At 41.7% G+C, this 15,032-nt stretch overlaps 1 protein-coding gene across 16 annotated transcripts in view; it reads left to right on the forward strand.

The window, feature by feature from the left end:
* Positions 1-15,032, forward strand: part of obscnb (obscurin, cytoskeletal calmodulin and titin-interacting RhoGEF b) — a 760,766-nt gene that overhangs the window by 385,945 nt on the left and 359,789 nt on the right. For all 16 annotated transcript variants that reach the window (XM_059639939.1, XM_059639947.1, XM_059639941.1 and 13 more), the window contains 2 exons: positions 13,626-13,892; positions 14,583-14,849. In XM_059639939.1, coding sequence (XP_059495922.1) covers positions 13,626-13,892; positions 14,583-14,849 — 534 coding nt within the window. The remainder of the gene's footprint in view (positions 1-13,625; positions 13,893-14,582; positions 14,850-15,032) is intronic.

The raw sequence follows: 15,032 nt of genomic DNA on the forward strand, positions 1-15,032 counted from the left end.
CTAGTTCAGCATTGGAAACCTGCCGTACTTACTTGGCCTGGCCTTCCTGTGACTCCAAATCCACATCAGAGTGGTTGACTCAGTAATGCCTGAGTTATAAAAATCTGCCATGATTCCCAGAGGAATACAACTGAATAGACCACCTGACATGGATGGAAAAACTAGTCCTGTCAACACTTCTGAAATTCTTACTAACATCTAGGGATTCATTACAACAGTCGAATAGCTGATCAAGCAATAGCCTGGCATTGTCTTTAAGGCACCATTCAATGAGTATGACAATGTGCCAGACACTACCATCACCATCCCTGGGTGTGTGTTGTCTCCCCAGCAGGACAGGTTCAATAAGAACACAGGAAAGCATGCCAGCAGCAGTACAGTCATAATTAAAATGAAGCCTAAAACTGGTGAAACTACAAGACAGACATATTTTCAGCTAGACAGCAGAAGCAGCTTGCAATAGAAAGAACTAAGTGTTCCCACAACCAGTGGATCAGATTTGAGCTGTGCAGTCCTGCCACATCCAGTTGTGAACAATGGTGGACAATCAAATACTCAACAGGAGGAGAAAGCTACACAAATATCCCCATCCTTAAGATGGGGAACCCAGTGCATCTGTGATAAAGACAAATTTAATAATTCAATATTGAACTGTGTAGGCTAACATTGCAATGTTCTGTTGCTAATTGATAACTGCCTGTCTTCGTAACATATAGACTTAACACTGAAAGTTACATTGTTTCAGAAAGCCTTAGGATAACCCTGCAAGTTTATTTTGAAAGAGGTATGAGGATCAGAGCTAGATAGCAAAGTGAATTTTGCCTTTTTTACTGAGCTGTTAAGTGGAACTCTTTTAGGTGACTAAACCTGAGCTATCCTTAGATGCACATCAAAGTTTAAAATCCTGAGGTTTTAGAATCTGAGCCCAGGTTGTCCAGCCTCAAGTAAAATGATGTGTGCCTCCACGTATACAAAATAAATGCTGTATACCAGGAAAATGGCGTATTTATTGACATTGCACTTTAATTGATGCAGACAGCATGTGAGAGGTAAGATGTGAGGCTGTCTATATCAGTGTAATCAAAATGTTTTTGTTAAGTATTCAGTTTATATAATGAAAGCATTGCTTTAATATTTAGCAATTATGTTGAACCTTTTTAATTAAAACTCTTTCAGTTGCCTGCTGTAATTTCCGTGGAATTGTCATTGAAACTCAGGAAAAATTAGACAGTTTTTGGAATTTTCAAGTAATTTTCACAAAAGTAGCATCAGCTGAACAGGAGAACTGTTATTTAAATATAATCCTTAGCTAATTTGCATAATTTCAAATAGTGTAACTACTGTTATTTGTAGTATAATGTAATTTGAAAGATATGATGATCTGATTGGTGATATGACTTTACGTCTGTAAGAGAGACTGAGAGAAGACTTCAGCCTGGAAGATCAGAAAGAGAGAGTTATTTGGCACTAGACCAGAGTTACATTTAGTAACATGTAAAGTACAGTTGTACATAAAAAATATTACAGTACATCAGGAATGGAAGAACCTAAGTCAAGGATAAGGTGCCAGAAGCTTCTTGGAGCGTACATATAGGCACCAGCATGGGAATACTAAGAAAAAAATGCCTAACTATGCTGGTTGCAGTCTTAACCTAAAGCATTGAATAAAGCATGGTGGCAGCAAGGGAACCAATATGGGCCAGAATGACAAGTTAGATCCAAGTCCATAGAACATAGCTGAAAAGTGAGGAGACCTTGTAGATACTACTGATAAAAAAGAGAACTCCACATGACAAGGAAAGAAGTTCAAAGACTTTGAGCACACTACAACAGGTTGGGCAGACTTCAAAGGGTAGGAAAGGAACTTTGGAACACTTTGAATCCAAACCACATGTGGGGAACATCTGGAGACTAAAAACAGAGAAATGGAACCTTTCAACAAAAAGTAGCAAAACGTAAATTCTCACCCAGGTCAGTACAGTACAATAGTCGATCGGGTGGCAACAACAGTAGAGACTTGCTTTGTTAGCCCTGCCTAAGAGCATTACCTCAAACCTTTCCAGGTTAAATTCCATTTACCATTCCTCCGCACAGCTGATTAGTCCTTTGATATTCTCCTGCAGGTTACATTCATACTTCTACTATTTACCACCCTACCAAATTTAGCATTATCAACAAACCTCTTGATCATACATCTTGTATTTAAGTCCACATCATTAATGTACATCATGTATAGCAAGGGCACCAGCACCATGGGACCCCACTGGATTCAGATATTCAGAGCCAAAACATTAGCTTGCTCTCTCTCCGTGGACGCAAGAAAAAAAAGTAGTTTTTTAGTGCCTGAATGAATGGCAGCAGTTTTGAAAACTAGTAGGCTGATGCTTTTTCTGTGGTATTGCCTCCACACTGAGACCGTTAAAAACGATCCCAGACATCACCGTCACTGAGACTAAGGCTCTTAAACAACTGTTTGAATAAATAGTGATTGAAGTTCAGATTGCATGGTAACAAGAAGTTATTTGGTCTGTGGGTGAGTAACAATTAACAATGACAGAGACCTTTTGCTTGCCATCACTGTGTGATTAGCTTTTGGGTCGTTAAGCAGCCTGGAGCTAAAAACAAGTTACAGAGAAGGAGAGAGAGGGAAATATTGCAGATTTTCTCCCAGCCCAGAAACTAAATTGATAATGTGCATTGATATATCAGAGATATTTTCTAAGTTAAATCAGTTGCTCTGTATTTCTTAAAAAAACAACGAGGCATCCATAGAAAAATATTTGAACACTAAGGGTCGGGCCAGCGGAAGAAGGATCATCTCAATATCGGCATTGGGAAACAAAAACCGATGAACTGACCTACCAGCTTTTCTACATCGACCAATAATATGTATTCCCTATTTGTTTGTCTGTGTGTGCAGGAGGAGTTTTTAAGGGGATTAGAATTTTAGTTTGTGTTGTTTTATGCCGATGGTATATCTGTTTACCTGTAGCCATAGTCTAATTACTCGTATTCAATAATAATTCTTGTCTAGTATAGAAATCGATCTCTGCTTTTTATCAATCTTGGCCTGAAAGTTAAGTAAACTTGGGCACTCTACATACTTTATAAAAGAAATCTTTAATATTTGTTATAGCTCAAGGAATAGCAACACTCAATTTATGGTACACTAGACAGTGGGGTGTAACAGAACTAAAAGTTACTGGAAAAAGCAGAGCTGAACAATGGAATGTCATCAGCAAGGAGATGATATCATGAAGGAATTAAAAGAAAATTGAGGGGACTAGATACAGTGGATGAAAATGAGCCATTTCTGTTAACAGAAAAGTAAATAACTGGGGCAAAGATTTAAAGTAATTGATAGAAGGAGTAATGAATTTTTAGAATTCTCTACACCAAAGGACTTTTGAAGTTCAGTCATGAAGTAGGTTTAAATCAGAGATTGATAGAATCTTTGTTACTAATGACATTAAGGAATATGCTGATTGTGCAAAAATATAACATTGAAGTGAAAGATCATCCATGATCTACAATGGCAGAGCTGGCTTAATTGGTTGAATAGCTTCTGCTCCTATATTCCAATTTTATTAGTAAAGAATAATTGATTTTTATCAACCAGATGGTGGTCTGGAACTCACTGCACAGAGGTGTGGCCGAGGCAGAAAATCATAGCATTTAAAAATACTTGGATACACAACTAACCTGGCACAAAAGCAGAAGTTGCTAGAAAAACTCAGCAGGTCTGGCAGCAACTGTGAAGAAAAAATCAGAGTTAATGTTTCGGGTCTGGTGATCCTTCCTCAGAACTGGATACAATGGATAAGAATGAGCCATTTCTGTTAACACACTTTGACTCCATCCCCTCTCCAAGCCCCACCTCCTGTCGGGTATTCACCATCCCTCCTAACTTCCGCTCTCCGATGCTGAACGTTCTGTACTCGGCAAAGGCCTCAGCTTTATTCATTTGCATCCCAAGCTTAACAAATTTTAGGCATGAAATGATGCCGAACTCTTCTGTCGTCTTTGCCTCCGTGCCCATTTCTTTGGACAAGAGTCCTCTCCCTGTCCCACAGACCCCTTTGCCAGTTCCAACACTCTCCCTCCACCAGGACCCCTCCCTCTAGTCTTTCACCCACTCTTGATCTGCTCATTGAGAGCTATCGACTTGATTTTAGTCGCCTCAATTTGTCTGCCCCCACCACCTCATCAAATTCAATCTTTATCCCTCCGAACTGACTGCACTCTGTGCAATTAGATCTGACCCTGACTTTGTCATTAGAGTGATGCTGTGGTAGTCTCGCATACTGGCCTCTCCCTTGCAGTGGCTGAGCGCCATCTCTCAGATACCTCCTCCTATCTCCCCTGGACCATAACCTCACGGTGATGCATCAGACCATTGTATCTACTATGTTATCTGATCTCATTTCAACTGATAATCTCCCCTCCCCCAACCACTGCTTCCAAGCCGATAGCCCCCCAGCCCTGCACAGCTCACTTCTACCTCGTTCCAAAAATCCATAAACAGGACTGTCTGAGCAAACCCATTGTTTCAGCCTATTCCTGCCACAGAACTCATATCTTTCTGCCTTGACTCAGTCTTCTCTTCCCTGGTCCAATTCTTGCCCAAGTACATCCGTGATTCCTCTGAAGCCTTAGCCCGGTTTTAAAGCTTCCAGTTTGCAGGTTCCAGCTTCCTCCTCTTTCCCATTGACATGCAATCCCTTTACATTTCCATTCCCCACCAGGAGGGCCTTAGGGTTCTCTGCTTCTTCTTGCAGCCAAGGCCAGAAGCACCCCTGCCACCACCCTCCTCCACTTGGCCGAGCTTACCCTCAAAAACAGTTCTGAGGAATGGGACTGGACCTGTAATGTTAACTGTGTTTTTTTCTTCACAGCTGCTGCCTGACCAGCTGTGCTTTTCCAGCAACTTCTGTTTTGTTCCTGATTTACAGCATCCGCAGTTCTTTGCTTTTTACACAATTAACCTAGCTTACTTTTGTGTACTGAGCTGCCATGGGTTCACAAAAATTCTTAGATACTTGTAGCTGGCTCATGGTCATCTCGTGAAATCTGACTTTCAGACTTAGTAGTCACTGCTGGAAGTTCTGAATCCTAATAACAGCTTGAATTAATGTAAAAACAGGTTGCAGTACCAATTTTTCTGAAGAAGGATCCTAACCCGAAACGTCAAATTTCTTCTCCTCTGATGCTGCCTGGCCTGCTGTCCTCCTCCAGCCCCACAGTGTGTGAACTCTGACTCCAGCATTGACTGTCCTGAGTATCTGAGTATCTATCTTTGAAGTATCATGAAGCTGATTTTTAGATATTTTGCTATTTATTGTGGCTCAGGAACCCTACTCTGGTATGGCAGTTTTGGAGACATTTGCTACAAAGGAAAGAGTCAGCTAAGAATATTTGCATGCTTGTTTTCTCTGGTCTTTCTTCTTAGCCAGCAGATCTTTTTGCTTCATTTCCCCACCACTGTCTACCTGCACTCACATATCACCATCCTACCTACCTCTCCCAGCCCTTCTTATCTCCGTTTCCATGACTTGTCCGATTAACAGTGTTATCTTGCTTCATCTTGCCAAGCAGCCAGACTCCCAAAGACCAAGCCATCAGTGACTGTCTCTCAGTCACTCATAAAGCCTGCCAATTTTATGTTTTGCTTAAGATTGAAGTACTGTGAATGCTGGAAGTCAAAACTAACAAAGAGAATGCTGGAGGAACTCCCAGAGAGAGCAGTCCGCTGGTCTGATAACACTATGACGACTTTGCCTTTACGCCCTGATATTGGGCTCTTCCTTGTTGCATGGTTTTTTCCAAAAAAAAAAGGTGTTATTCACAAAAAGCTCATGATAACAGCAAAACTGAAATAGTCTCTTTCCTTCGCATTTACCTTTTCCAAGCCATGATGTCTAAGATGGGCCATGCCTCGTGGTCAGTGCTTTTGTATTAAAATCCAGTAGGTAAAGATGTAGTAGAGATATTGCCAATGGCAATATTAAGCTACTTATAGACCTGGTCTTTTGCCTTTGTAGAGAGCAATATGGGATATAGATACTCAGCATGCTAACCGACCCTGTCTGAGTTAAGCTACAGATGGAGCGATCATATTCTGAACTATTTGTCGGGTGATTCTATATTGAGAGTAGGAAGGTCTCTGCAGCAAAGTCAACACCTAGTTTCCTACCTGCGTTTCCTCTTGCAAACGCTTCCCTTGCCAGGTGAATGTATAATGTATTACTAATATATCCACTTTTGGCAGGCTCACACCTTCTTTGGAAGCTTTGTCAACATTCAACTTCTAGTTTCCTGTCAACTTCAGCTGTCTCGTATGTGTTCTCGACAAGCTGCAAAACATCTGTTAATTGTATATCATTGGTTCTTATGTTCCAGCTTGCTGGTTGAAATGTCGATGTTTTCTTTGCTTTGTTTAGCTTGTTTGTCAAGTTTGACGAGTTCCATATTTTCTTAATAGACGTTCTAAGCTCCAAGCAGAGCAGGTTCTTTGAGCTCTGAGTTAATTATATGATAAATTTTATTTTGGCATACTAATTTCACCTTGGTTGTGCCTTCCACACTACTAATTTACTTTGCAATGGTGGGTTTTCTGACTGAAAAATGAAACAAATAATTTTGTCCCGAATCTCCGTAAATCCAGCAGTATAGCTAAAATTGATTGGATTTGTCATTGTTTAAAGATAAAATAATTCATTTTACAACTTTTTGGATATTGTACATGGTGCATAATTTATTTTTGTGTTCAACATCTCAAAGGATGAAAGTAATAAGAATAAATCATTGCACAAAAAAGTGGAATGAGCATTATTTTAAGTTCATTATTTACAATTATTCAAGGCAACAGAAAATAAATGAAACAGTTTTAAACGTTTGCAGGAACAAAGAGCCCTAGAGGAGGTGAATGTGCAGAAATCCTTAAATGTGGTAGGAGGTTTGTAAAAACCAAAAGAACTGCAAATGTTGCAAATCAGAGACAAAAATAGAAATTGCTGGAAAAGCTCAGCAGGTCTGGCGGTATTTCTGGAGAGAAATCAGAGTTAATGTTTTGGGTCAAGTGTCCCTTCCTCGGAACTGAGTTTGGGGCTTGAACTATTCATTCTTTTACTAACAACTGAGGTGATAGGATGTTAGTGTAGCCAAAAGTGGTAGGTCCACATTGGTTAGATTCATGTGCTTTCTAAATAGTTGAAATCTAGACACAGTGAATGTTAGAAAGAATTTAGATGGAAGAGTGATTATCCATTTACATAGATGATTCAAATATCATAAGCTGGTGCAGAAAATAATCAAAATGACCACTGAAATGCTAGGCATTGTATTTATAACTGTATTAGACCATTGTCAGCACTTTTATGGAGGCATATGAGAACATGGGTCTCATCCTGAACATCTGCAAGATGACAGTCCTTCATCAACTGGCATAGCATTGTGGAGCAAACTTGTGATCATCAAGAACAAAAAAAAAGTTTCTGGAAAAGCTCATCAGGTCCAGCAGCATCTATGAAGAAAGAAAGAGTGAAGGTTTCGGGTCCAGTGACCCTTCCTCAGAGCTGGTCATCAAGGTTCATTGAAGGCTTTAGAGAACGTGGACCACTTGCAATACCTTGGGAATGTCCTGTTGGTCAAAGCAGCTATTGATGAAGAGATCCAGCATTGCCTCTGGTGTGCTAGTGCAGCCTTCGGCTAGCTGAGGAAAAGGATGTTTGAGAACAACAACATCAGATCTGTCACCAAGGTCATGGTTTGCAAAACTGTGGTGGTTCCTGCCCTCCTATTTGGCTCTGAGATGTGGACTGCCTACAGCAGAAACCTCAAGGCACTGGAGCAGTACCAGCAACACTGTCTGCACAAAAACCCTGCAAATCTGCTGAGAAGAAAGATGCACCAATATCTGAATACTGAGATACAGGCTATTTATGGGATTGAGTTTCACAATGAGGAGGTGATAGCAGTTCTGGAAGGTGTGAAAATAGATAAGTCCCCGGGGCCAGATGGGCTGTATCCTAGGATTCTCTGGGACGCTAGGGAGGAGATTGCAGAGCCTTTGGCTTTGATCTTGATGTCATCATTATCTTCATGAATAGTGCCAGAAGACTGGAGGATAGCAAATGTTGTCCCCTCGTTCAAGAAGGGGAGGAGGGACAATCCTGGTAATTACAGACCATTGAGCCTTACTTCAGTTGTGGGTAAAGTGTTGGAAAGGATTATAAGAGATAGGATTTATAATCATCTAGAAAGGAATAATTTGATTAGGGATAGTCAACACGGTTTTGTGAAGGGTAGGTCGTGCCACACAAACCTTATTGAGTTCTTTTAGAAGGTGACTAAACAGGTGGATGAGGGTAAAGTGGTTGATGTGGTGTACATGGATTTCAGTAAAGCGTTTGATGAGGTTCCCCACGGTAAGCTATTGCACAAAATGCAGAGTCATAGGATTGAGGGTTATTTAGTAGTTTGGATCAAAAATTGGCGAGTTCGAAGAAGGCAGAGGTGATGGTTGATGAGAACTGTTCATCCTGGACTTCAGTTACTAGTGGTGTAACACAAGGATCTGTTTTGGGGCCACCGCTTTTTGTCGTTTTTATAAATGACCTGGCTGAGGGCTTAGTAGGATGGGTTAGTAAATTTGCAGATGGCACTAAAGTCAGTGGAGTTGTGGATAGTGTGGAAGGATGTTGCAGGTTACAGAGGGACATAGATAAGCTGCAGAGATGGGCTGAGAGGTGGCAAATGGAGTTTAATGCGGAAAAGTGGGAGGTGATTCACTTGGGAAGGAGTAACAGGGCATTTAAATGGTCATTCGATAAACATATGGGTGATAATGGAATAGTGTAGGTTAGATGGGCTTCAGTCTGGTTTCATAGTAGGCGCAACAATGAGGGCCGAAGGGCCTGTGCACTGTTGTAGTGTTGTATGTTCTGTGTTCTAATGTCATCTCCTCGATTAGGTCAACATCCCCAGCATCAAGGCACCGACCACCCTTGATTGGCTATGGCTGGGCACATCATACACATGACTGACACAAGTCTCCCCAAGCAGTTGTTCTACACTTAGGTTTGAAATGGCAGGCAAGCCCCAGGTGGACAGAGAAAGCACTTCCTCTTGGGAAACAAAGGAGGGGGACACGTGACTGAGGTGTTAGTGAGGATCAGTGACCATAATTTTATGATTGTTTAAACTGTTATGAAAAAGGATAGGCTTGGTTCACGAGCTAAAGTTCTAAACTAGGGCTAAGTCAATTTTGATGGTATTAGACAAGAATTTTCAAAGTTAATTCAGGGATGCTGTTCGCAAGTAAAGAGACGTCTGGCAACAGAGTTCAGTGTCAGCATGCTCCTGCTAGCGTGAAGGACAAGGCTGGCACGAGTAGAGAATACTGTATGACTAGAGATATTGAGGCTCTGGTCAAGAAAAGGAAGGAGGCAAATGCCAGGTATAGATAGCTGGGATCAAGTGATTGCCTGAGGAGTATGTGTGTAGGAGTACACTTAAAAGGGAAATCAGGAGGGCAAAAAGGGACATGAGATAGCTTTAGCAGATAAGGGTAAGGAGAATCCAAAGAAATCCTACAAGTATATTGAGGGAAAAAGAGTAACTAGGGAGAGAATAGGGCTCCTTAAAGATCAACAAGGCTGTCTACGTGTGGAACCACAGGAGATCGGTGAGATCTTAAATAGGTTTAATCTGGACAAATGCAAGATGTTGCATATTAGGAGATCTGATGCAGGATGGAAGTATACAGTAAGTAGCAGAATCCTTAATAGCATTAACATATAGAGGATCTAGAGGTACAGGTTAATAGTTCCCTGAAAGTTGGAACACAAGTGGGTAAGATGGTCAAGAAAGCATATCGCATGCTTGCCTTCATCAGTCAGGGCATAGAGCATAAAAATTGGCAAATCAGGTTACTGCTCTTTAAAACTTCAGTTAGACCAGATTTGGAATATTATGTACTGTTCTGGTTGCTACACTACCAGAAGGATGTGGAGCCTTTGGATAGGTTACAGAAATGGCTTTCTAGGATGTTGCCGGATTTGGAGGGTATTAGTTTTGAGGAGAAATTGGACAAACTTGGTTTGTTTTCATTTGAATGTCGGAGGCTGAGGGGTGACCTAATAGAACTATACAAAGAATGGATAGTCAAGTCCTTGTCCTAGGGTAGAAATGTCAATCACCGGGGTGCGTAGAGTTAAGGTAAAGGGGAATAAGTTTAAAGGAAATGTGAGAGACAATTTTATTTACACAGAGTATGGTAAGTGACTGGAATGTGCTGACCAGGGGAAGTAGTAGAGGCATTGTTGGGATAAAAGAAGATATTACAGGACAATGGCAGTAAGCCAAAGGCTTTCAAATGTTTGGATGCTGTCTTCAGAAATGGCAGATGACACAAAAAAAAGCAAGGCAAAGGTCAGAGTGCAGAGGCCAATACATAGAGATTTGTTCATACTTTTCACTTACTGAATCTCCTAACATGTCAATTTTCATAAAATATAGCTAGTTTACTTCAAAAGAACTTTATTTTAAAAATAAATTGGAGCGCACTGTTGAAAACACTTAAACTCTCAGATTGTTATTGCTCGAGAGTGAATTTCTCAGGTTTGCTTCGCAGCAAATCCATTTGAAGCTGCTCACTTGTCTCTGTTAGTGAATGTATTGCAGTTGATTATTGATGGTTCAAAATATCAAACATATTTTCAAAAGATTGCAGCTTTGTTTCATTTATTGCATTTATTTTGTATCCTGTGGTGAATGTGGTAACCTGATTGCCGCACATTTGTTGAGCATCAAAATCCTATTAAACAAATAGAGGACAATTACACAAGGTGTAGAAATTATCCCACAGCTATGTAAAGTGCAGGCAATAACTAGAGGACTGTGAGCAGTTCTGGGCATCACACCTTTGAAAAGGTGTATTAGTTGTAGTGTGGCGCACTGACCATCGCCAAGGCGAGATGCCAACTCTGACACCTCCTCTCACCGCCCCCTTGATCATGATCTCATGCCCAACCATCAAACCATCATCTCCCAGACCATCCATAACGTCATTGCTTCAAGTGACCTCCCACCCGCAGCCTCTAACCTTATCGTTACCCAACCCCTCACCGCCCCGTTTCTATCTCTTTCCCAAGATCCACAAACCTGATTTCCCTGGTCGGCCCATTGTCTCCGCCTCGTCCTGCTTACCGAACTCATCTTCACTTATCTCGACTCAATTTTCTTCCCCCTTGTTCCAGGAATGCCCCACCTACGTCCGTGACACCACAAACATCCTCCATGTCCTCCAAAACCTCTGATTCCCTGTTCCCCAACACCTCATCTTTACCGTGGACATCCAATCCCTGTACACTTGCATTCCTCATGCAGAAGGCCGAAAGGCCCTCCACTTCTACCAGTCCCCTCCAGTGACACCCTCATCTGCTTAGCTGAACTTGTCCTCACCCTTAACAACTTCTCCATCAATTCCTCCCACTTCCTACAGTCAAAAGGTATGGCCGTGGGTACTCACATGGGCCCAAGCTATGCCTGCCTCTTTGTAGGACACGTGGAACAATTCCTCGCCCAAAGCTACACTGGCCCTATCCCCCACCTCTTCCTCAGCACCGTCTCATGCTCCCACAATGAGCTCGAACAGTTCATCCACTTCACCAACACCTTCCACCCCAACCTTAAGTTCACCTGGACCATCTCTGATACCCCTCCCTCCTTTCTGGACTTCTCTGTCTCCATCTGTGGCATCCACTTGGAAACAGATACCCATTTCAAGCCTACCAACTCCCACAGCTACCAGGATACACCACCTCTCACCCACCTCTCTGGAAAAAGACCATCCCATATTCCCAATTCCTTCTCCTCCGCTGCATCTGTTCCTGAGATGAGGCATTCCATTCCCAGACATCCCAGATGTCCTCGTTTTTCAAGGACTGCAACTTCCCCTCCACAGTGGTCGAAAGCGCCCTCGACCGTGTCTTTCGCATTTCCCGCAACTCATCATTCACACCCCCTGCCTGCAATAACAACCAAAACAGAATCCCCCTCATCCTCACGTACCACCCCACCGACCTCTGAATCTAACGTATCATCCTCCAACACTTCTGCCATCTGAAATCTGACTCCACTACCAAAGATGTTTTTCCCTCCCCACCCTTATCAGCGTTCCAGAGAGACCACTCTCCCCGTGACTCCCTTGCCGACTCCATACTTCCCACCATCTCCACCACCCCTGGCACTTCTCCCTGCAAGTTCTACACCTGCGCCTAAACCTCCCCTGTCACCCCATCCCAGGCCCTAAGAAGACTTCTCACATCAAACATGTGCTAATGTAGTATACTGTATCCGCTGTTCCTGTTGTGGTCTCCTCTACATCGGGGAAACCAAGCAGAAGCTTGGGGACCGCCATGTGGAACACCTACGCTCGGTTCGCAACAAACGACTACACCTCCCAGTCGCGAACCATTTCAACCTCGCCTCCCATTCCGCAGATAACATGTCCATCCTGGGCCTCCTGCATTGCCACAGTGATGCCACCTGAAGGCTGCAGGAACAGCATCTCATATTTCGCTTGGGAACCCTGCAGCCCAAGGGTATGAATGTGGACTTCACAAGCTTCAAATTCTCCCCTCCCCCGACCGCATCCCAAAACGAGCCCAGCTCGTCCCTGCCTCCCTAACCATTCCTCCCACCTCAAGCGCCACCCCCATCCCCTACCCACTAACCTCATCCCGCCCTGCTGACATGTCCGTCCTCCCTGGACTGACCTGTCCCCCCCAACTCCCCACCTACGTTCACCTTTACTGTCTCCACCCCTGCCTCTTTGACCTGTCTGTCTCCTCTCCACGAATCATCTCCTTTCTCCATCTTCTATCCGCCTCCCCCTGTCTCCCTATTAATTTCAGAATCCCCTTCCCCTCCCCCATTTCTGAAAAAGGGTCTCAACCTGAAACGTCAGCTTTCCTAGTTCTCTGATGCTCCTTGGCCTGCTCTATTCATCCAGCTCTACACCGTGTTATCTCAGTTCTAGATGGATTGAGTGTGACATGGATCTACCAGAACTCTAAAGTTTAACTTGTGAGGAGCAAATTTGGGTTGTATACCCTGGAATTTCGATGGTCATTGGATAATATGTTTTAAGTTTTCAAGATGCTAAGATGATCAGACCAGTTAAGTAGTGAGAAAGTCTTTTTACTAGCTTGGGACTGAGTGCATAATCTCTAGTTTTCAGCCAGAACATTCAAGAAAGAAAATATGCAGTATTTTTACATGTAAATGAAGTATGGAACAGTCTTCTACAAGCAACAGTTAGTACTCAGTCAGTTGGTAATTTTGAATAGGCAAATGAAAGATTTTTGTTAACCAAAATTTTAAGGGATACAAAACAACAGAAGCCGAATGGAGGTGAGCGTTTCAGTCATGCTAGTATTGAACAGATGACACACTTAAGGGGTTGAATGTCCTATTCCTGTTCTAGTGTTCTTGTGCATAGAAGAGTATATTTCCAAGGCAGCCAGAGTGTAATCAGAATCTAATTTGTGTCCATTGAAAATAACGTATAAGGGTAAAGAGACAAATCAGTATTCTGATAAATTTGCAATTTAATTTCTCAGTCTTGCCAGCGCTTTTCAAGCAAGAGCTTCAGAATGTGGAGGCTGAAGAAGGTGGCACAGCTAAATTTCACTGTGAACTTACTAAACCTGATGCTACATTAGAATGGCGAAAAGGATCTGTGGTGCTCTTGCCATGTGAAAAATATGAAATGAAGAACTGGGGCCCCATTGTGGAATTGTTCATCCATCATGTGGAATCAGAAGATGCTGGTGTATACACTTGTGATTCAGGCGATAGACAAACTACTGCTTCTCTAAATGTGAAAGGTAAGATGGAAGGTATTCATATTGGAGTTCATCCTCTATCTTTGGAAGTTACTATAATTGTTCAGCCACTTAACATAATTGCATAAATTATCTTTGTTCCTCACAATTTTTTAAAACTATTTACCTCTAGTCAATTTTTATCTTCTTGTAGATTATATGTTTACTATTACATTGGTAACAAATAATTGTATATTTTTATTTGATTTGCGTGGTTCGAGTTGTTGAATATGGCTGTCTGTTTAGTGGGCTTGGTATAATCTATATAAATGCATTAAATTGGGAGTACTGATGGAATATTGAATAGGTGATAATCAAAACCATACTCATCTCACGATGCGAATGATGTTATTATACAGGAATAAAGATTGTTGGTCAAATGATAAGGAGGTGGTAGTGGTTTACAAGTTGTCATCTACACATTCAAGATTACTTGAAAGTCAACAGTGTTGAAGTGGTATCACAGGAATGTGATAAAAACAATCTTTCTGAAGCTATGTCATTAAGAGTTTGCTACAGTCTCAAGATAATAAAAAATGTCAGCTGTTCCTTATGAAAATCCACAGCCAGTGACTTATGGTTTTTTAAACATATTTTAGCAGTTAATCACAGCAGTTCTTATTTAAGTTAAAACCAATCTGTTTAAAATTCATATTTTGATACTTTCTATGAATGTGTTTCTAATTTACGTAGCCTTACCTGTACTGTTCAGACAAGAGATGCAAAATGAAGAAGCAGAAGAAGGTGATGTTGTCACACTGCATTGCGAACTTACTAAGCCTGGTGTTCCAGTAGAATGGAGAAAGGGATCCCTAACACTACATCCTAGCAACAAATATGAAATGAAGCAGGATAGTGCCTTTGTTCAATTATTAATTCACAATGTGAATGTGGAAGACAGTGGTGAATATACCTGTGATTCTGGGGACCAGCAGACTAATGGCTTCTTGAAAGTTAATGGTATGAAATGTTACCATTCAGTAGAGATCTATTATAAATTATGCTCCTTGTTACTTTGGTGTTATTTTTGCCTTAATTCTTCAAAAGTTTAGTTCTTTTCACTCTGTTTTCATCCTTGAACAGTTTTAGTTTGTCTGCTTTTGATCATTTCATGTATTTCATGATTGTTGTTGTGCCAAAATC

This window comes from Stegostoma tigrinum, chromosome 2 (genome assembly GCF_030684315.1).
Source record: "Stegostoma tigrinum isolate sSteTig4 chromosome 2, sSteTig4.hap1, whole genome shotgun sequence".
NCBI lineage: Eukaryota > Metazoa > Chordata > Chondrichthyes > Orectolobiformes > Stegostomatidae > Stegostoma > Stegostoma tigrinum.